The sequence below is a fragment of the Eubalaena glacialis genome, chromosome 1 (genome assembly GCF_028564815.1).
Source record: "Eubalaena glacialis isolate mEubGla1 chromosome 1, mEubGla1.1.hap2.+ XY, whole genome shotgun sequence".
Classification (NCBI taxonomy): Eukaryota; Metazoa; Chordata; class Mammalia; order Artiodactyla; family Balaenidae; genus Eubalaena; species Eubalaena glacialis.
In genome coordinates, this window is record NC_083716.1 from 173,031,438 (window position 1) to 173,055,406 (window position 23,969).

Here is a 23,969-nt window from a genome sequence, read left to right on the forward strand (position 1 = left end):
AAAATAAGATCGACTGGAGCTGAGGGCAGATTCTGGGAAGTTAATGGTAAATAACTTTCCATAGAAGGTTTGGGGTCAGATCATAAAGGCAACAGATTTTATGCTTGTTGGTAGGAAAGTGGAGATTTTTAAGCAGGATGGTGATAAGCTGGAAGCAGAGCTTAAATATATGCTAGTTGAAGCAAAACGCCAGTACTAATTCAGATGTGATATGATGAGGACCTAGATTTGGGAAGCAGCAGTAGAGATTACAAAGGAAAGCCTAGAGGGAGAAAAAAATACTTCAAAGAAAAAAAGAAGAACTTGCACCAGGGTAAGTGAATGTGGGGTGTGGATATAAGTCTCTTCATTACATATTTTAATTAATCTCTCTAGACCTATCTTCACTCTGCATAGGACTTTCCAGATCCATTTAATTTATCGTTATTTTCAGTAACACGTATGCTGTACAGAAAATAGAATATGAAAAAAGTCCTTTAAACCAATATCTTAATTTCAGCACTACTGACATTTTGGATTGGATAATTCTTTGTAGTAGGGGTCACCCTGCACATTGTGGGATGTTTAGCCACATTCCCGTCCTCTACCCACTAGATACCACTAGCACCAGCCTACCCAGCTGTGGCAACTAAAAATGTCTCTAGACATTGCTAAATGTCCCCTGCAGGTGGAGAGGGAAGGGCAATGTTTCCCCCATTGGAGAACCACTGCTCTAAAAATATAGTCCTATAAAGTACACAGTATCATCTTTATAAATATTTACTATAATATAACAAACACATTTTCATTCCACTTTAGGAAGTGACACCTTTGTTAAGGGAAAATACATCTCAGGTTAAATGTAAACATTATTTTAAAAGGGATTCTTAGAATCTTTAAATGTACTTACATTGAGCTCTAAAACTATTCCAAGGCAATCAATCAGCAATGACACAAGTGTGGCCACAGTAATGATAACCACTGTTATGATAATGTGGAAAACTGACGAAAGAGTCCCACCAAAAAACACATTGGCAATTACCTGCCAAATATAAACAGATTATTTAGAGAGGGAGTCTCAGAGTTGTGCAGGACTTATTAAGAGAGTATTTTAATATGTATATGTGTAACTGATTCACTTTGTTGTAAAGCAGAAGCTAGCACACCATTGTAAAGCAATTATACTTCAATAAAGATGTTTAAAAAAAAAAAAAGAGAGTATTTTATATTCTAGTAGTTAGGACTGTATAAAATACTACCAATTAGGCAATCAATCAAATCTTAAGCCAAAGCCATATGAATGAATGTTCTATCGTTTCCAAAGTATTTACACATAGACACACACATATATCAATAACAAGTATTCTTTGTTGAACTATTAGACAGGCAATGGATTACATTCCAGACTCAGAACATGGCATACTAATGTGTGAATAAATATATTTCTCAAGTGTAAGAGAGACCTTGGGAAGTTACCTTATCCTTCCTCCTTGAGTCCAACAAGGTTACCACTTACACAAACTACAGATGCTATTTAGATTATTTGAATGACCTCTAAGGAAGGGGTTAGCACAATATCCTTTAATAATAATGGGTGTGTAATATCCTTTACTAACAGGAAATTAATTTCATATAATCTAAATCCTATTTGATACAAGCCAAGTCTATTTTATCTCGCCTTTCCTCAACAAAAATGGAGAAGAGTTGATTACCATTTTCCATTGATACTCAGATCAGGAAATCGATCAACGGTTACTTATTTACTGTGTCCCACAGTTTGTTATGATTTGCTAAGAGAAAATGTCTAGGAGATGATTCCTATTCTCAGAAATTAACATCCTAATTGGAGAGATCCAACCAATCTAATGAAACAAATAGTGATCAATTTTTGACAGATTAAAAAGATCAAATACAATTCAGAACTAGACAGTGCTTTAGTTATCTAGATCTGTCTCCCTGAGAGTAATCAGCTTTACAGTATTCCTGAAATGTGCTTGTCCTACCTTGGCTTGAGGCAGGACTTGAAACATGGATGGGATTTAGAACAGAATTATAGACCAAGGCAACAGTGTGAAAAAGAGCAAAGAGGTAAGAACAGTAAAGATACCTACGGGGGACAAGGAGGAGACAGCCTGAATAGGGTGGTAGCTTTATGCAAAAGAACCATGAGACAGGTATTGGAAATGGTGGGAGAGGGTCAGATGTTGGGGGACCTTAATGACTGTGGTAAGTAGCATTCCTAGTTGAGTAACAGTCCCCCATTGACTGGATACTGCCATAACTCTGTTAATAATTAAATGGGGATACTAATCACTCTTACTCATTTATGGTTTTACAATTGGTAATGTCCTTCCAAATATTACCTAATTTGAAGTTCATTCTTACAGATGAAGATCACTGAGTGGGGCAGGCTAGTGAGAGTATTTATTAGGCACAGACTGGCTTTGTGGCACCCTTGTACTTGGCTGGCTACTTTACCTGTGAATAGAAACAGCTTTGATTATATTTAGGCCAACTGTATATTTGTGTGTGTGTGTGTGTGTGTGTGTGCAGAAAGGAGAGAAAGAAAAAGGAAGTGAATGGGTGAGGTATATACAAAGTTCCTCTGCCTAGTATTTGCTACCATGGCAGAGATCTTGGTTCAGTTCTGTCTTCCTGTCATGGCAGCTAGAAAGGAAACACAAGTTCCAAGTACTGAAGACATAAGCTATACAGGTGGAGTGACTCTGACAGACCACGAGCAGTTCACCAGAAACCACATGAGAATGCACCATTTATTATTGCTGATCTAGAGATCAGATTTGAAGCTAAAGTACTGGGCAGAAACTAAAATAAAACCATTTCCGGAATCCAACAATAGTTGGTAAAAATTTTAAAGGCTCTTCAATTTAAAAAATATTCATCAAGTTCAGTCTACTGCTCCCTGTATTTGAGGAGAGCTGGCCTATGAGTTATACATTTGTAAGTGAGGACAAGTGATAATTGCAAAGGATGTACATAGTGCTGAACACTTCCTCATTCCTTTTCCTTGTGCAGTTCCCTATCCGCAGAATTGGCATAAGGTAAGCACTGGTGTGCCTCTAGAAGCCTGCCCATTAGTTAGTGTATTTGAAGCTCTGTAGGCATTTCGCTTCACACATTAGACCCATTGACATGGTGCACTGTGTACACAGCCTCTAGGAATAGATCCTAAGACTAAGCCTTTTCAGTGTGATTCCTGAAAGAACCACTAAGAAGCAGGATCATGTTTTTCTGCTAAATGGTACAGCGGATTTTTAGCTTACTGTATAAGGGATTCCTGACAAGCCACATTATCCAATTTTACACAAAAAAAATTAGTTCTCTTTTACCTAATCTTCCTCTACAAATTCAGGTGGGCTATGTAACATAACTTGGAGTAGACTTTATAAGTGAAATATATCAATATACAGATATAAGTAAATAATATACTCTCTATTATTTTATATGGTATATAAGTATAAATAGATAAATATATTTATCATAATAAACATATTTATAAATTCATGAATGAATAAAGAAATGTTTATTTTATATTTACATAAACAAACATTTATAAATTTATAAATATATAAATAAAATATATCTGTAAAACTAATGGTTTAAATTGAATTTTGGGTTTTCATGAAAAATAAAATACTTTTTGAAAATAAAACTACCAAATATGATTTTAAAATCCAACTTTTGAAAAAATATCTTGTAAACATCTGAATATAAATTTATCTTTAAACTGGTTAAAAGAGAAAATTTTATACATTATATTACTTGTCATGCACTTGGGAATTTGCAAAATCAAATGATTTATAAATCGCCCCAAATTAATGCAGTGGAGAAATGACCTAGGTAAAGTGGCGGAAAGAAGTTGTGCTTACCTCTCTAGTCACAAAGCATTCAATCGGGTACGTCAAAATGACAGTGACTCCATAACAAAACCTTCCAAATGTTACCAAGTCATCATTTCTGCAATAATTTTCAAATAAGTCTCCTAGAGAATAATATAAAATAGATTTATTTAATAGATACTGGGTATTTGAGATAAATATCTAATAAATGAGATATTGGATATTTACTATATAAGTGAAGCTACATAAACGTCATTTAATTTAATAGAATAGACTGCCAAATCTAAACATAAATTTTGCATTCAAAAACTATATAATTACTGATGGGTATTAAAAGTAGCACATGTTCCACTTGAAAGCAAATTCATCACTAATACTTTTTTTCTTACTCTCAGTGTTTGTTTTTAGAAGATTAGCCTTAAATTTGTACCAAGTTCTGAAAAATACTTTTATCCATTGTCTTCTTACACCAGAATCAACTCCCTAAATTCTTGTGCACTGGTTTTATAAACTTGCTTCTGGTCTTTGTTTCTGGTAAGTAAGTGACTTCATTATTAAAAAAAAAAAAAAAGTCTGTTAAAATAAACAAATTTCCTTTTGAAATGTTATTCTTAGATCAAGGACAATCCTGAAAGGAACAGTAGGCTAGTACATGTAGGGAGCTGAATTTCCTGTATATCACGCTATAGAGTTTAATCACAAACTCAGGGCCACAGCAAGGAATTCCAAACATACATTATCTTCCACGGTATCTGATGAGCCCAAGGTAAATGCACTGATTCAAAACTGAGAAAATATGGTTATTTCCCAGGCAGAGTATTATATTTAATTAGTTCCAAACTAAACGATGGACCATATATACATTGAACCAATTCTTATTTAGAGACTGTATTTTCTTAGACACCTGTGAGGAAATGCAGGGATCTAATGAGGGCACAGATAATGTCAGCAAAAAGTTTCCCAATGTAGAAACAAAGAATATTTGAGACTGTTTATTTCCTAAACATAACATGCTTACATTTTAAAATGTTGGTCACATTTTTCAATTAGACTGAATAGAAAATTAGATAAAAGTCACACACTACCACACTGTTTACAAAGAAAACTAAATAATAATACTTCTGTACTTTTTTTTTCATTAAAAGACTAAATGACCTGCCTCTTCCCAAGACTTACTTTAAGTGACTCTTTTCCCCTCCCCCTGTTAATTGGAGTAAATGTACATTACTTTTTAGTGTTCCTTTTGGGCAGAAGGAGATTAAATCACAAAGCAGTAGTGGCAGAGGTTCATCCAAGGTTGATTGAAAGGGTTCCAACACTCTGAGAAAAAAGGACCAAAGCTCCCTGTTCACTAACCTCCACTAAAAAACAGGCCCTGCACCTTTTCAAAAGTCACTGGGAAATTCAAGAACAATGTGGAGTTCTCACTGCCTCACAAGCTGGAGATTATGTAATGAAAGGGAAAAGAAGCATGCAGTGTGCACAAACAAGACTAGATTTGCCTAAGGCAAAATGGCCTGAAGAAACAACGTCAGCTTATTCTAGCTTGAGTCTAAGTGTATTTTAGGGAATTATAGCTAGAAAAGAAAGAAAAAAACAAAAGACAACCAAAACCAAAACCAACCTGTCAGCTTTGTTATATAAAGACTTAATTATATCTGAACAATTACTAATGATTAAAAACACCAGGAAGGTGTGACTAAGAAAAAGGGTTTATATCTTATAGAAAAGGCATTTAAAACCAAGGTCCTGTGCAGACTGGAGCCTACAGGCTATTTGTCTTTGCAAACTATGTAGCAATAGTGATACATGGCAATGTTTTGAAACAATTTTTATCAAGATTTTCAAGGTCACTTCACTACTGCACTCTAATGGCACACACAGGTATTATATTTTTGATGGCACTGGGATTATGTTATTAATCACTCTTTTATGAAGCCATCTTCTTTATTTCTTGAGAAATCTCTCCCTATAATCATAGTCACCTGTAACCTGCATTTGGAACAATGTACCACCCACCCAAGAGTACTTCAGTGTCATCTGAAAAGTAAGCTAAGCAGAACTAGAGGCTAAGAGACAGTTTTTAATGGGCCAGATGTAACCAAAATGGGGTAGACGACAAGATGGAATGGAAAGAAAATGGGACTGAAAGTTAGGAGATGTGTTTTCTACTTTGTCATCAGCCAGCTTGGGCAAGTTACTCCGCCTCTTTGTGTTCTAGGCAGGGGGTAAAACTAGTTATTCCACTTACCTTCCTAGGGTTGTCTGAAGGTCAAATGAGATAACAGACCTGCAAAAGCTGTGAAATGCATGAATCACAGTATTTAGCAGGCTGTCAGAATACCCTAACTCTCACACTACAGAGATGAGTGAACGTAAGGGTCAAGGATGTAGAAGAGATGACCATTCAGTTGTTGGGCCTGGATGAACAGAAGAAAAGAGAAGTGAATTCAGTGTGGGGTCCTGGGATGAGAGTTGGGGTGAGGAGGGAAAGCCCTGGTTTTGTGGGAAAGATGTATTTTGTGTTTAAGGCAAGAGTGAAACAACTAAGTAGAAATGTCCTGCAGGCAAGAGGCTGGAGATGAAAAGAAAGTTCTGGACTAGAGTTAAAACAATGAAAATCTCCAAGAATTTGTTGAGAGAAAAAAAAGCCAACTTGCTTGAGCCAGTTAATGGGGGTTGGAGGGAGAGAGGGAGAGGAGGTAGGAGAAAGCAAAGATGAATCACTCAGAGAGAAAAAAATATTAAGGGAGTGAATGATGGTATGGTAGTGCTCTTTTCTCTGCGGGAGGAAAGAAAGAATGTACAGAACTGTTAAGTGATTCAGAGAGGTCCATGAAAATCAGAACCAAGAAGACTGTTAGCTTTGAAGAGTGGGAGGATATTGGTGTCCCTGAAAGTGAAACTGCATTGGACTAGTACAGAGGGAAGCTGGAATTCATGTGCTTTGAAGTGATACCATGGAAGGAAGGAGAATGGACTACAGAAGAAGCTTAGCAGTTTAAAAAGGAGAAAATTAGGAAAACTAGGAGAGGCAGGAAGGTAGAGGAGAGAATGGGTTCTACTCTGAAGTAGAACATTGGGTATAATTGTACTTAAAATGAGAAGTGATAGCACCACTCCATATCAACACCAAAATATGCTAATACTGAATTTTTCATTTTACCTTGGGTGTAGCCAGTAAATGTCAAGTATCCACATGTAGCAAAGAGAATACTGATAAATACAGAAATCAAGGTGGACACATGGATGACGCGAGACCACTTAGCTACTGTGGGTTCTTCCAAAGAACCATAAACTAAGAAGCAGTTATGGTGGCAAATAAATGCTGCAATACAAGAAAAAAAAAGCATTATTAAAGCAAGCACCATAGTTCTCCCTTTCCTTCTGAAAATTCAGAGATGTATGCTACTTTGAAATACTAATGAACTGAAGTTCAAATATACTAATTTACTAAATATGTCAGAAATAATCTTTCTTTCTAATGGCTGTAGGAATGAGAAATTTCATTCGCATTAGGCTTATATTCTCCTCATGTCACTCTTGATATATACCAGGCCTGTCCAACTTTCTCTCCCATTTCCCAGTGGCCTTTCCAATCTTAAAGGAAATCTAAACAACACCATATTTTCAGTCCAGGGCTTCCTTTCCCATCTGGGATATAACAGAGTAACTTTAGAGGGCCAATTCACAATACTTTGTGTGCAAGGTTTTGAAGAAGTCCATAACACTTGCTAGATTTTCAAGTTAAGAAACAAGAACACTTAAATGAGTTTTCTGCAGGAGGAAGAGACTTGTCCAAATTGAAGCAAATTCTGGTGATGAGTGAGAAAAGTCTGAGCCTAATTTTATGTTGGCACAAACTGGATCATATGCTGCTAATGGGAAGTCTAAAACTTAGGACATCTGCTCTCCAGACACAAATATGAAACACAGCACTTTTTCATGGTACAGAAGACTCCATATTGAGAAAGGGCCTTGGAAACTATCTACTCACCAAACGACATTACACCAACAGCCTGAATAGCACTGGGCTTTGCAAATGTCCAGGCATCTTCTGTTTTTGGTCTAGAAGAGAAATCAGTTAATTTGACGAATGATTAAACAAATGCAAGCATAAGCATAAAAGAAAACAAGAAATGATGTCACACTATAAATTGAACATCTTTAAGTCAGAAATTAATAAGGGGCTCCCATTCATCTTTTTTAAATTGTAAATAAATTTCCCAGGAATACCAATGTTACTGTTAACCTCAGTCCTTGAAAATGCATGCCAATGACTTGGAGAGACTCTAGTTTTACATATTTAAAATGGACCACTTAACTCTGTGACTTTATCTACTTATCAATTTAACAACAAACATTTGTTATGCACTCATCATTTGAGATACTTGTTGAGGGAGATTCAAACACTAATAATGCAAAGTTCTTCCTCAGTTAATCAATGCTGCCCTTTATTTCCCTTTAACTCTTCCAGGTTCATCCTACCCATGGGAAATTCACAGTTGGCACTACACCTTATTGAGAAAGGTGGGCTTGAACTAATATTAATTGAAAAGGTACTTAACTATGTTCTAGGAACTATCCTATGCTATCTCAATCTTCACAATAACACTTAAGTATTATTATCACCATTTAATGCACTAGGAAAGTCAAGCTCTGGGTGGTGACATATCTGGTCAAGCTTCCACAAACAGTAAATAAAGAAGTTGAGATCTGTCTTTTTGGTCTGTCCATCTCTTCCTTACTGAACTGCCAGTTGCCTCAAATTCCCACCTGTATATACACTTCTCAAAGAGGTTTTAGAAATATATGCACTTTAAATAGCTTGAATACGTCTCTGCACAGGCTCCAAGGTCAGACAGCCTGTGTGATCTTCTGGCCCCATCCACTTATTAGCTATGTGATCTTAGGCAAAGTACTTAACCTTTCTGTGCTTCAGTTTTGATATCTATAAAATGAGGATAATAATAATAGTACCAAATTCACTGAGTTATTGTGTAAATTAAATAAGAAAAAAATGTAAAACTTTGGAAGAGAGCCTAGCATACAGTAAGTATTCAATAAATGGTCACTAGTATTATCAGCTTATGTATTAACATTGTTATTATTATACAGTGTCATTTAATAGAAGGTAGCAAATGTCCAACAGTATGGCCAGCTTCCCTGAAAAGGAAAGGCTTCAGTGAGACCCAAAAAAGGCATAAGATAGAAGAGGGGGACAGGGAAGAAGGGTCCTAGAAAGCATAAAGGCACTAGGTATAAATCCATCTATTTCCTAAGTTTGTTATTCATTCTCAATGTAGACACAAAAACGTCTCATCTGTTTTGTCAAAGTTAGTGGGATTTATGCATTATATTACTTCTTTCCATATTTGAAATGAACATTACAGACACGAACTAAGGAACATGCAAGGGAGGCCTCCTGCTGTTACAAATGCTTGCTCAGAATCCCATAGTTTGTTGAGTGGGAGCTGCTGCCACCTGCTGCTTCCACTACTCATTGCAGTGAACATTACCGACAGCAGCATACCTGTCAAATTCCAATGTTAATGTGGAAAAATACAAATTTTGTCCACAGTCCTTAAACATTTTTTTGAGAAAAGGCAGCACTAACAATTGTAGAAGCTTGAAGATTTTTAACTTTCTAATATGTTTTAAATGATCTACTTTCCCTGGTAGGGTATTTCCAGGTGAATAATATTCATTTTTCCTTTCAGTACAGATTGTGGTGGTGCCCTACTTTTTAACTCTTATATTAGTAATGAAAAGGTAGGAGTTTTATTTTTATTTTTCTTCTTTCATTTAAGTTTAAAAGGTTCTTCCTGGTCCATATGGTTCCTTGAATAAGATGGAGTGTGAAATAGTACCTACGATGATTTTGGATTTTCTGTGTTCAGCTTAATGATGCTGATTTTATAAGATGGAAAATACCAAAAACATGTTACAGATAGGAAAAAATGTGTGTCCAAATCTAGATAAAGAGAAGGAAAGAGACATTGAATATGGTTTTCCAACCTTTTATAAATTAGCCTGGGATTGAGTTCCAGAAAAATGGTTCCACAGAAAAAAGAAAGTTTCTTGGTATATTTTATGAAACCTTGATACTCAGTGTGGGTGAGAAAATGAAGTTACAGACTGCTCTGACTTTAGAATATAGATGCTGAAATAGAAAATGAAATATTATCAAATGCAATCAAGCAATGTTTAAGAAAAAAATCATGTCTAAGAAGAGTTTTTTCCAGTAAGTGCAAGAGTAGTTCAGTAATAGAAAAATCTATTAGTATAAGTCATCACATTAACAGATTAATGGAGAAAAAAGCTTATGACTAACCATTTCAAAATAGGTAGAAAAGCATACAATCCAGTATTTATTTTGACAAGCATGCTAAGCACGCTATTATTAAAGTAGAACTTCCTTAACCTAATAAGGAATATATACCAAAACCTATAGCAAGTGACATACTTAAAAGTGAAAAGTTAGAAATATTACAATTAAAGGCAGAAACTAGATGAGGATGTCCACTATCACTGCTTTCAGAATATACTATTGGAACTCCTAGCTAATGCAATAAAATAAGACTTAGTGATAAGATATGTAATCATTGGAAAGTGATAAATTATTTGGACACAATATAATTATGTACACAGAAAATTCAGAGGAATCTACTGACAAGCCATTGGAATTAATAAGAGCATTCAGCAACTTCACTGGATACAAGCTCAATATACAAAAATTAATAGGGTTTATGTATACAAAAAAGAACCAGTTAAAATGTTTTTTAAATGGCAGTGACAACAAAAACACTAAATATTTTTAAAGATATGCATAATATTAATGGCATGACACAATTTTATTGAAAGACAAACAAATGGAGAGATATACCATATCCATATTTATGAATGGGAAGACTCAATATCATGTAGATGTCAATTCTCTCCAAATTAATATTTAATTTCAAAGAATAAAACATAATATCGATGGAGGAGAGATTGTTTTAAACCTATAAAGGCAAAAACCATAAAGGTAAAAATTGATAAACCTGATAAAATCAATGGAAGATAAATATTAATATAAAATGTCTGTAGAGTAAAATAATCCATATTCAAAGTTAAAAAATAAAGAAAAGCTAAAAATTGGGAGACGAAATGTGTCTTGCATATAACCAAGAAAGGGTTATTATCCAGTGTATATTAAATGCTACTGCGTATCATAATAAAAAGATATTCCAATGAACAATAGACAACAGGTAACTGACAGAAAAGGAAATGAGAATGGCCAACAAATATGCTGTATGTTGCTCACCCTCCTTCATAATTAGAAAAACTCAAATGAAATACATTAAAAAAAAATTTTACACCTAATTCAATAACAGCAATGTTGAGAAGTTGCTAGGACAAGATACAGTTATTATGGAGGGAATTGTAAACTGTAAAACAGTTTGGAGAAGATCTTGGCAATATCTAGTAAAGTTTAAGGTACTCAAAGCTTATAAGCAAACAATTACATTTCTAAATCTCTAAACCATCAGATTGTATGCTGTAGAGCAATTAAAAAGTCACCCAGTGCTAATTTTATCAAAATGGAAATATACTGAATACGATATTGAGGGAAAAATAGTGAGTTATATTAGAGAATGTACATTTTTTTTACCATAGTGATTATTTATGTATATTTTACAAACATACTAATCAATACTAATACTATTGCCAATACATAAGTGCATAGTATAAGTATAAAAGCATGAACAGGAATGATTCAAACCAACTTAAGAATAATAGTTATGTCTGGGAAAAGAAAAATGAATCCAACTTAAGAATTATAGTTACTGCTATGGAAAGAGAAGTAAATTGACTTTTAAATATGATAGTCTATTGTCGATAAAGACTGGAACCAAATATAGAAAATTATTTCAAAAAAGATTTAGCCCAATTTAAAGCTTTCTGAACTTTATATAATTATACAATATTTTCTACATGAAACCTTTTTTGGATTTGAACTTAATTTTTAAGCTGAAATTTCCATAAATAGTTTATAACTGAAATTACATTCTTCCTGCTGGAAAGTCATTCAAATCATTCAATTTTCAACAAATATTTGCTGAACACTACCAATGTGGCAATCAGTGTTATGACCACTGGAAATGCTGCAGAGAAAAAGACAAAACAAAGAGGTCAAATATTTTTTATTCTGTATGATAATCTAGAATAGCAGCATACAATAGTGTGTTGGGGAGGAAGACATTTTCCGCTATTCTAGGTTCTTCTGGCTGCTCTAAGAGTTAAATTGACATGAGACAGATTAACAGGAGAAAATCAAACAGAAGTTTAATGACAGGTATACATGGGAGAGACCCAGGGGAACTGAGTAACTTGACAAAATGGCCAAAGCCCTCACCTTAAATACCATCTTCAGCTAAAGACAAACAAGGATGTTGGGGGTAGTAGTTTGGGACTTTGAAGGGGAAGAAGGCAATTCACGTGAAGATGGAAAAGTAAATGTTTGGTAAAGAAATGTCTGCTGGGCCATGTGGAGACATGGGACATTTAGTGGACCCTGATCTCTAGCCCTTGCCAAGTTTCTCCACCACACCTAGCACATATTCTTTGCAGGTATCTCTGGTGATTTGCTCTATTCCAGGAACGTCCCTCTATCTGAATTCTTTTAGGCAGTGAGGAAGAAGGTCAAAGGTACTTCCTGAGTCTTTTGGGTCTTGATTGTTTTCAGCTCAAAATAATCCACCTGCCAAAGAGACACATTTTGGCATGGCAAATTTTGCTCCCTTACAATTGCTTTCTGTGCTGATGGAAATGTTCTACATCTGTGCTGTGCAATATGGTGACCACTATACACATGTGGCTACTGAGCATTTAAAATTATGGCTAGAGTTAATTAATTTTTAATTCTATTTAATTTTACCTAATTTAAATAGTCACATGTGGGGGGAGATAAATTAGGAGTTTGGGATTAACATATATACACACTACTATATATAAAATAGGTAAACAACAACAACCTACTGTATAGCACAGGGAACTATACTCAATATCTTGTAATAACCTATAACGGAAAAAAATCTGAAAGAGACTATATATATATTTATATATATACATTTATATGTATAACTGAATCACTTTGCTGTAAACAACACTGTAAATTAACATTTGCAACTAACACAACATTGTCAATTAACTATACTTCAATAAAAAGTCATAAAATAAAAAAAAGTCACATGTGGCTGGTTGCTACTGTGTTGGACAACATAGATCTAAAAGGAGTGGTATAGGTAACTTTTGTTGCAGAAAACCTAATTAGCTTCTAATGGTCTAGAAGAGTTAAAGAAATTACTTAAAGAGGGTTTATTTTTCCTGCAGTGTAGCTTATGCGGTAAGTTTCAGCTACTATTTACCAACTGAACTTCCTGAGAGGCAAGTAGAAGAATGGAGGAGATGAGTGTAACAGTAGACAAGAATAATACTTTGTTAACTTATAAAGAACCATGGCTACCAGAGAATTTGAGAAAGAAAAAAACAAGAAGAAGAAAAGAAAAAGAAGATGAAGAAAGCAAAAAAATAACAAACTGGGAGAAACAAATCAAAACTGTCATTATGAATACAGACATAGAGGGAAAACACAGTACACAGTAGTCATATTGAAATATTATTAAATATGAATCAAGTAAAGACTAATCTGTTATTACAAAGTGATTAAATTATAGGATGAGCACTTTCCTTTTTTTTAATTTTAAAGAATAATTCACAATAAGTAACCTGTAACAGGAAATGGTTTTCAAATGATTTTTCAAAATCAAACATATTAACATACAACTCTTCAGGAGTATTTCTTTTGTACAAAGAGAGGCTAAGTTTCTTCTGAAGAAACCCCCAAATAAGAACTACTCTCGGGTTTCTTTTTGTTTTAGATTCTTTTGTTGGCGCAGTCAAAGTTCATTTCCCTGAGAACTGAAACCAACCACATTTACTGGTGTGTGTCTAGAGTTTGCAATGGAAGCCAACAGTTTTGAAGTTAGTCCACTGCGGTCGATAGCATCTCTTCAGCAAGTGTTAATGTTACCTAGTAATGCATAAACCAGCTCTTTATCCCCATTTGGCCCCTACCTGCTTCTTTCATTTAATGTGATTATTTGCTGGCTATAGATAAAACTGTGATTAATATTATCAATAAGGGACAACTAGAACAATAATGAACTTAATTTCCACTGTGAAGGAATTTTCTCTCGACTAAGGAAAAACATACGGAATACAGCAAGCTGAAATGGAAACAAATAATGAGCTTTGGGGTCAGGTGGATTTGGATTTAAATTTTTTTTTTTTTTAAGAACATAAATTACTGTTTTTCTTTTCCAGTGGTACAAAACAATTTTGTCAAAAACAATTTCCAACTTAAAATGAAGAGTAGAATAAAGTTTTCAAGTATAATTTCCAAGATTAACCCTGTACAAATGATATACGTATTTTAGAAGTTCTAATACTTGCTGGGGAATTTTTTTAAACACTAAACATCTTTGTGATTAAGGCTACTTTAATCTTATCAATTAACCTTCTAACAGCATACTGTGAGAGAACACAAGCAGAGCAAAAACACCATGCTGTTTTCTGCACAAGAGAGACCCAGGTGATGCGGTGACACGAGCGTGTCTGGCCTGATCAGTAACACGGCAGACTTCATCTTCAGACCAGCCGACCTGCACAGGGGGCTGCACAGACCCGTTCTCTCGCTCTCTCTTCTCTAACTTGGAAGAGTAAACATTATTTTAGATCATCTTAGCAAACTAGGGGCAAGCTTACACACCTCGAGGCTCACAGTCATTCTAGGTGGGACCTCACACACCTGGGGTGTCTGATTTCAAATAAGCCTCGGAAGACCCTCTCATGCTGACCTGCCCCTTTCGCTGCTCTCCAGATGAGAGGGTCAAGGGCCTTCTCACCCTTCTGAAGGCTGTCACCACACAGAGGCCAGCATATCTCTTGATGACCACACAGGCGCTAGTGGACATTGCCACACAAGGGCAAAGAAGTGTGAGGCCTGGGGAAGCCCTGCTCCCTGGTTTGGAGCCTGCGGGAGCCCTGGCCCTGCTCCTCCTCCTCGCTTCCCCTCCCCTCCTCTCTTCAGGCCTCGCCCCACGCCTCACGCATCAGGTCAGCGTGTGCTGACCGTGGTGTCTGTGTGGGCGTCCTGGTGGCCATCAGGCCTGCCCGGGGGTCGGCCAAGGTGAGTGAGGCCATGCAGGGCCAGGGGTCAAACAAGTGGGCATTGTGCGCTCATAACAAGGAAAGACCCTCAAAATAAAGTGAAACTAAAACAACAGAGAGGGCTTCCCTGGTGGCGCAGTGGTTGAGAATCTGCCTGCCAATGCAGGGGACACGGGTTCCCTGGTCTGGGAAGATCCCACATGCCACAGAGCAACTAGGCCCGTGAGCCACAACTACTGAGCCTGCACGTCTGGAGCCTGTGCCCCGCAACAAGAGAGGCCACGACAGTGAAAGGCCCGCGCACTGCGATGAAGAGTGGCCCCCGCTTGCCGCAATTAGAGAAAGCCCTCGCACAGAAACGAAGACCCAACACAGCCAAAAATAAATAAATAAATTAAATTAAAAAAAAAAAGAGAATTACTTCTTGAATTAAAGACAAAAGTACAGTTTAAAAAAAAAAAAAACAGAGAACTTCTGCCTAAGAATATTTGGCTTTAGAAGGTAAATAAAATAATTACATTTCTTAAAATATAATTTTCTGACTGACATTCCTAAATCCTACATGTACATTACTTCCTAACTGCAGATTTTCAAAAGGCAATTAATAAAAAGACAATTCGGGTCATTCTTAAATAATATGAGCATAAACTCCTTAAAAATTAGATTATGATTTCCGGTATTTATATACACATTCTACGGAGAGATGGCTATTGAAAACAAAATAAAATAAAATAAAAACCAAAGGTGCAAATGAAGTCTCACTCCTGCAGGGAAGTAAAGCTCTTTCTGAATCAGACAGGAAAGTGAGAAACCGGACCCAGCCGTGCAATGTCTCCACCAGCGACCGTCCGAGAGCAGTGACTATGGTCATGCCTAAGATACCTCCTTCTGCAAATAACCCTTCAGACACATTCAAAAATGTCTCACTGAGACCTAAATTAGGTTTTTAAGATTTGGTCACTTTGTGGGAAAAGCTGGTTGTGATCTGCAAATGACTATTATCAATTCTCGACTCTTGTTTTGTTATTTTACTCCTTGTAACGGTAAACGCAAAACTTAACTTTCATCTCTTAGACAAATATAGAGCACAAAGTCAAATAAATAACGCGGAGAAGAGAACATTCCTCTGGGCAGTTACAAACACTCGGGGTGGGGATGCTCGGCGGTCACCATTCCAAAGCCCTCTCTCATGGCCCTGCTCTGACCGTGTCGCTCCGTGTCTCCTCTGGGGTTGGCGTGATCTCCCGGGACGGAGGGGCTGGCGGGGTCCCCCTGCGTCCAGGAGGACAGCCACTCGCACACAGTGACCGCGTGTGCCTCCATCTGGCGCTGCAGGATTTAAATTTTAACTTTAAGGACCTGCAAGTTCATGAAATGCAATCTTCATCATGGTATTCATATTCTTTTAGAGAATGAAGGGACCTTGAGAAAGGCAAGCTATCTTATTTTAAATAAGCAAACAATTAATCTTGATAACAGATGATACACATGCAACCAAACAGGCAGCCGTTTGGTTTTGATTATGGTGAAAAAGATGAAAAGATTCATTTATGCTTTAGATATTGACAGATAAATGTTCGGTATTCCATCCCACCCACCATACCCCATACAGTTTTCTGCACAACTGGGTCTGCCAAATTAGTGCAGCTTCCAGCTGCAGAAAACCCCTTGGGTAATCTCAGGGCACCTGGAGCTGCTCACCTCACTCCAGGGTACAGCTTAGCCCAGCTATCAGTTCCCCAGCTAAGCTGTAGCTTCTCTGTGCTGATATAAATTTTGCTACAGTGGTGTGGAGACTACCACCAGTGGAAGATAATTCAATGTTTGAGTAAAAGAGGGCACTCATTAAACCTTAAGATATTGGACATCTAAAATGGATAGAGAGGCAAATTGCCTGATTATTTAATCACCACTTGGATTACATCTTAGACTTGAAAGGAAAAAAAGTATAAAATTAACCTTTACATTTTTAAGATTCTATCTATACACACATGCACATAGATTAAGGGTTATTCTTGGTGTTAAGTTACAACGACATAGAGGGAGCTAAAGATGTGAAAGAGCTAACTCACTTTGCTAAACCCCCGTGTGTAAAGGGCTCAGACACACCAGAAAGCTACTCAGGATGCTCCAGCAAAAGGGGAAAACAAAGAAAAAAAGAAAGATATGAGAAACTGGAAGTAGGGTGTCTAACACAAAAAAAGAGGTGAAAGGAAGTCCTAGAAAGACAATGGGGCAGCAAACTGAGAAATCACTCTATCTAGAAAGGAGCAAGAGGACAAAGGTTCTGAGAGGAGGTCTCTAGGAAAAATAACAAGATTGGTAGATTATCTTATGTGTTCAAGCATTTGGAAAAGGAGTAACAAAAATAATCAAAGTCAAAAGCTAAACTAGGAGAAAATATTTTGAAAAGACACATTTCACAAAGGACTCATTATCTCCAAAATATACAAAGAACACTTCAGACTCAACAATAAGAACACAAACAAGTCAATTTAAAAATGGCCAAAGATCCACTGACCCCCAATAGACCCCTCACCAAAGAACAGATCCTGAGAGCAAACAGGCATATGAAAAGATGCTCCAAACCATATGTCACCAGGGAAGTGCAAATTAAAACAACACTGAGATACCACTACACACCTTGAAAGAAAGAAAAAAAAAGTACAGCCATTAGACTGGCCAAAATCTAGAACACTGACAACTCCAAATGTTGGTGAGGATGTGGAGCAATACGAACCCTCATTCTTTGCTAGTGGAAATGCAAATTGGTACAGCTACTTTGGAAGACAGTTTGATGGTTTCTTATAAAACTAAACATACTCTTATCATAGGATCCAGCAATCACATTGCTTGGTGTTTACCCAAAGAATCTGAAAACATATGATCCACACAAAAACCTGCCACACCGATGTTTATAGCAGCTTTCTTCATAATTACCAGAACTTGGAGGCCACCAAGATGGCCTTCAGAAGGTGAATGGATAAATAAACTCTGGTACATCCAGATGATAGAATATTACTCAGTACTAAAAAGAGCTGAGCTATCAAGCCACGAAAAAACAGGAACGAACCTTAAATGCATATTACTAAGTGTCAGAAGCCATCCTGAAAAGGCTACATACTATATGGTTTCAACCGTATTTCATTCTGGAAAAGGCAAAACTGTGGAGACAGTAAAAAGATCAGTAGTTGCCAGTGGTTAGGGGTGGGGGAGAAGGGATGAATAGAGGAAACACATAGGATTTTTAGGGCAGTGAAAATACACTGTATGATGATATAATTATGGATACATGTCATTACACATTTGTCCAAACCCACAGAATGTACAATACCAAGAGTGAACTCTAATGTAAACTATGGACTTTGGGTGATTATGATGGACTAACCTAGATTCATCAACTGTCACCAATGTACCACTCTAGTAGGAGATGTTGATAATGGGTGAGCCTATGCATGCGTGGGGCAGGGCATTTGTGGGAAACCTCTGTACCGCTCTCTCAACTTTGCTGTGAACCTAAAACTGCTTTGAAAAAATCAAATTTTTTTTTTTTAAAGCTAAACTGAACATCCAACTAAACATGATTAAAAACAAAACTAAAAGCAAGTCTTGATTCTAGAAAAAATGTACCAGAAGGGAAATATAACTGATTTTGAAACTTGTGTTAAGTCTTCACGTATTATGATATGGAAGAAGAAGAAAAATAATTTGAAAGAGCTAAATCCTCATCTACTATATGACAACAGTGAGAATCCAGAAATAGCAGTTACAAGCACATTACCTAGAAGTAAAAATGTAAATGCCAAAAGATACAGCTGAAATAGGAAAGGATTTGGTAGGAGGCAGCTCTATTTCATTAAAAGCAATTTGTAATATTTGATGTTGTAAAAATATGTGAATATTCTTTCGAGAAAAATAAATCCAAATGAAAGCAATATTGGGAAGAGGCAGGATCTTTTAAAATGTCTTACAAAACTTCAAATAAATCATGGCAACATAATGAAGGTTTATTATAAGGTTCAGATCATTTAAGAAGCGATGCAGTGTTTTAACATATTTTAATACTGACAGAAATACAGATTGGCTTGTAGCAGTTTGCAAATACTTTTAAAAGAATGATTGCTTCTCTTACTCTGAAAAATCCAGACATGCTTAGTTACAAAATTTTTAGAAGCCTTTTCCTTATGTGTGCGAGGTGGGGAGGTTTTGGGGGCTTAAATTCATTTTGCAAAATTATCTCAGTTTGGGTTCTTGGATTCAGGTTTTGCATCCTACTTTGAAAGACATACTTTTCCTTATCTTTATAACAGCAGCTTTGTAGTAATAAGCAAGTAGGAAGCAAGTCCCACCAAATACATCTCCAGTCTTCACAGACTGGAGAAAACAAGCTGCATAGGGATTGCTTCTGATCACCAGAACATCTGACCTCCGATCAGGAGGATCGGACACCACATGTGCCTGTTGTACCTGACCAAACTCTTTTCAGCTAAACACAGGCACCTTCCAAATCATACAATCTCAGCAGAGCCTGCGTTTTTGTTAAGAGAGCCTTACATATTAACCTCTTCAACCAGATACATCTGGGAGTTAAGTGCTCTGGCTGGCACACAAAGGCTCCACGTTTCCTGTCACACCCCAAGCTATTAGTGACATAAGCAGATCTGCCCACTTCCCTAGCTCCACACCAGCTGACAGCTCTCTGCCATTTCCTCGCTCTCAGCTCGCTTTTCTTCTGAGTCTGTTCTATAGACAGCTGTGGTCCACATGAACACATACAACTGTTCAGGAACATTCTTCCTGGGTATCGCTCTAAACATCAAAACTGATCCTTTTGTTTTTAAACGCAAGTGCTCAAGGTTTACATTAAAATAAATGTAATTTCAGATGTGAGCTCCAGATGATGGTAGTTGACCCTTGAACAATGCAGGGCTTAGGGGCACTGACCCTCAGAGCAGTCGAAAATCCAAGTATAACTTATAGTTGACCCTCCCTATCTGAGTTTCGCATTCGTGGATTCAACAAATTGTGATTGTGCAGTACTGCAGTATTTACTATTGAAAAAAAATTCGCAAATAAATGGACCCGAGCAGTTCAAATGCATGTTGTTCAAGGGTCAATTGTATTTACCATTGGGGTTCTACTTGGGTTGTACCTCTCTTCACATTATTATTATTATTATTATTATTGGCCGTGCCATGCGGCATGTGGGATCCCAGTTCCCCGACCAGGGATCGAACCCGTGCTCCCCTCCCTCCCCCACAACAGTGGAAGCGCAGAGTCCCAACCACTGGACCGGCAGGGAATTCCCCATCTTATTATTATATGCTGTCCCTGTACAATCCTGTACATATCAGACTCTCCCTAAACTCCAAACTTGCATTTCCAAAACTTCTTTTTCCTCTCTCTCCACCCCAAGGGTTACTCAAAATCGATATTAAAATTAAAAACTTATGTTTTTTCCAGACCTGCTTCCTTTTTTATCCTGGTTAACAACTTAAAAGAAGCTGGGGTTTTTCCTCGATGTTCCCAAGCATTTAGCAAATGCTTACTGGATGAACAGACTTTTTCATTTTCTCCTTTTGGTGGTGAGTTCTGGACCATCTACAATTCTGGTTGTCCAAGCTGGAAACCTTGGCAACACCGTCCTCTTTTTCCTTTTCTTTTCTGCCAACCTTGCCTTTATACTGTTCCAGTTGTCTTTTGCCTGGATGCTTGCTACAGATAGCCTCCTCCCAGGCCTTTAACCCCCATCTATCCTCACCTCTGCAGTGCGAGAAGTCCAAAATGAAGACTTGCTGTGTTACTGTCCTGCTGAAGAACTTTCAATGTCCCATCAACTAAAGAACAAATCCAACTTTCTTGGCACTACATGTAAAGCTTTCCTTCCATGTTGGTCTCTACCAACCTCTCTACGATCATTTCTTTGTTCACTCTAGCTAAACTTTCAACTCAGAATCACCAACATTCTAGTTACTTCCCTAACACAGAAGCTGTATAGGTGGTGGCGATGAGAGAGCAGAGGTCAGTAGATTAGGAAAGCACCATATTTGGCAGTTTTTCAAAAGAGATAATATGGAGACATGACCATTGTTAAAACTATGATAAAATATATATTCGAGGAGAAACACAAAAGCAAGATAGAGTTTTTGAGAAAATTCTCAAGGGATGCACTTTTATGTTCTTTGATAGTTCCCCCAACCAGTGGCAGTGTCCTTCTTCTCCAAGTACCTCCTGCTAACGTTAAATCTTTAGGTCATTATTCACATCACACCTCTGGGCCTCACTCACTTCTGCCAACAGTAGCTTCCCACTCCTCCCTCCTCTCCTTTTTTGACCCAGCTAATCCCAGTACATTGTTTTAAGAACAGCAGATCACATACTGTTTTATCTTGAAATATTACCTGCCTGCCCAGGTTGGGCTAAGGGCCCTTCCTGTTTCCATTGCGTTTTGCCATAATTCTATTAAATATTATATTGAGATTAACTGTCTATTCTCCCCGTTCACAAACTATAAATATCTGAGGTCATGGACTGTGCTCTCCTCATCTTGGCAGCCTCAGTAACTAGAAGAGGGACTGGCATAAGCCAGACATTTAACAAATGCTTAGTAGCTGAAAGAACAGGCGACTCGATTTTTGCTCTTCGGTTGTTAATCTGTACCACAGACCAGTCTGGCTTCTAATCGGAAATAATACACAGGTGGCACACTCCACTAAGGCAGCCATTTATAAAAAATAATTGATGATGAGTGGGATGAGTCCTTAACACCGAGCCACCTAGGCTGCTCCTCCAGCTCCACTGACACAGGGACTGGACTGATCTTCTCGGAGAACATATTGTCTTACAGCTGTTTTTTTCTATTTTCATGCAGACTCAAGTCAGATGATGGTTCTATTTGTTGCTTCATGTCAGCAACTGGTCTGGGAAAACTTAACACTAGCTCTAGCAGTGCTACAGAACAGAGTCAAATGGTATTTGAGCAAATTTTGTTAGCATGGGACAAATTTTGAGCAAATTTTGTTAGCATGGAAGCAGCCTTAGGAACATTTTCTTTGCCAGAGAATGTTTCTGTATGAAATTTTTAATGTCCTAAGATCATTTTCATTATCCCATTACTTCAATCCTCTCCAAGGAGCACTCTATATCATGAATTCCAACTTTTCAAGATCTCCTGGGGAACTTTCACTCCATCTTCTGCCTTGGTCTATAACATGTTCCATATCTCCCATGGTAAAAACGGTATTTTTTAGACTTCTTACTGCCTTAAGCCACTGTTTTGTCCTGAGATTTGCATTCATTGAGGCTCTTAAAAAACAAAAGGGTTTGGTTTTTTTTTTTTTTTTTTTTGGCCAAATTCACTTAGATCTTAATTCACTCTAAGCTACCTTCCACCTATATCATTTGATTGAAACTCCTGAAGGTCACCAGTAACCTCCTGTCACCTCAAGTGGACATCTGTAGTTTACACCACGCAAAGTCTACTCCCTCTTCTCGTGGCATCATCATTGCCTTGATTTCCTTTGGGATACCTTTTCCTCTGCTCATAGTCTATGTGCTTTAGTTGAGCTGATCCCATCCTTAGCTTCAAAGGTAGGCATGTAACATAAACATAAGCAACTCAATACAAGGCATGAGCGTCATGGGTCCTCACTAGAGCCAATCAGAACTAATACTGGAAGTGAGGTTTGAGGTAAAATAAGAGAGAAAGCTCTATTTTTATGGACTTGGACTTGAATAGATGTAGGCTAAGATAGCCATTGCCATCTTGTCACAATGAGGGGAAAGTCTTTCAGAAACTAGAGCCAAAATAGGATATGAAGCCAAAGGATAAAAAAAGAAAAACTATGATTTTGTTGACTGAGCTCCTAAATCCAACCAAACCTAGTAACAGAAATAGCCTTGAACTTTATAGCTGTGTGAGTCAATAAATTCTCTCTTGCCTCAACCAGTTATGGTTCTATGGTTGTTGTCGTTTGCAACAAAAAAGGCAATAATTTATGCATCATCAAAAAAAATCAGTGGCTGGTATTTGCCAGAACTAACCATTCCCTTTTCAAATATGCACTATTCCTTTGTCTTTACCCATTTTTTTCTGATCCTTCTTTAATCCCCTCTAGTTCCTCTTTATATATAGCTATAATTGTGGAATTTCAGGGTTAGAATGAATAAGGGGTAACAAAACTAGAATGTATTGAGATCCTTGGAAAAGGCACATTTTATATGCATAAATACCTGTTAAAAGTGTAGATACATTTTTTGAAATTATGTTTGGAACACTACACTATCGATTAAAATGCTGTAAAAGAGATGTTATATGAAGGGAGACTAGTTATAAATTTGGACTGCATGCTATCATTTCCATCCTGAATGTAAAGAACTGAATATTAATGAGGCACAGAATGAAGGTTTTCACAGTGATAATGCCTCTGATTGTAGTTTGAAAAAAAATGGGAGAAATGTGTTATTGCATTTTGATACTAGCACACTTTCTGGAAAGCAATTAGATTGCCTTGCCACCTCAGTTTTTAGAAAGCAAAAGGTTAGAAAACACAATAAAACTGAACATTATTTCCAAAAAGAAATGAAAGTCATTGGACTGTGAGATATTTGAAATCATATCAAAAAGCAGAGTTTATGGCCCTATGAGTTATGGAAAAGGAAATTGAATTGTATGTTTTATTTTTAAAACACAACCACTACAAAGGTGTTTCCATAGTAACAAGGTCAATACCAGTCGCCATTGCAGACCTTCCTCTTTTCTGATACTGGGTTTAAAGATCTTTTTCAAATACCACTTTAAAAGCCCTATGAAAAAGTACAGGGTTTCTGATCATTCAACTGAACAAAAAAATGAGGAAAAACACACATGGAGTATTGAATTTCTCATGTTTTATGGATGATAAGCATTCGCGGCTG

At 36.9% G+C, this 23,969-nt stretch overlaps 1 protein-coding gene across 1 annotated transcript in view; it reads right to left on the reverse strand.

The window, feature by feature from the left end:
• SLC38A11 (solute carrier family 38 member 11) overlaps nucleotides 1-23,969 on the reverse strand; it is a 50,854-nt gene that overhangs the window by 8,510 nt on the left and 18,375 nt on the right. Inside the window, exons 8-11 of the mRNA XM_061200859.1 lie at nucleotides 7,837-7,907; nucleotides 7,006-7,167; nucleotides 3,870-3,982; nucleotides 890-1,021 (exon numbers count right to left, since the gene is read on the reverse strand). Coding sequence (XP_061056842.1) covers nucleotides 890-1,021; nucleotides 3,870-3,982; nucleotides 7,006-7,167; nucleotides 7,837-7,907 — 478 coding nt within the window. The remainder of the gene's footprint in view (nucleotides 1-889; nucleotides 1,022-3,869; nucleotides 3,983-7,005; nucleotides 7,168-7,836; nucleotides 7,908-23,969) is intronic.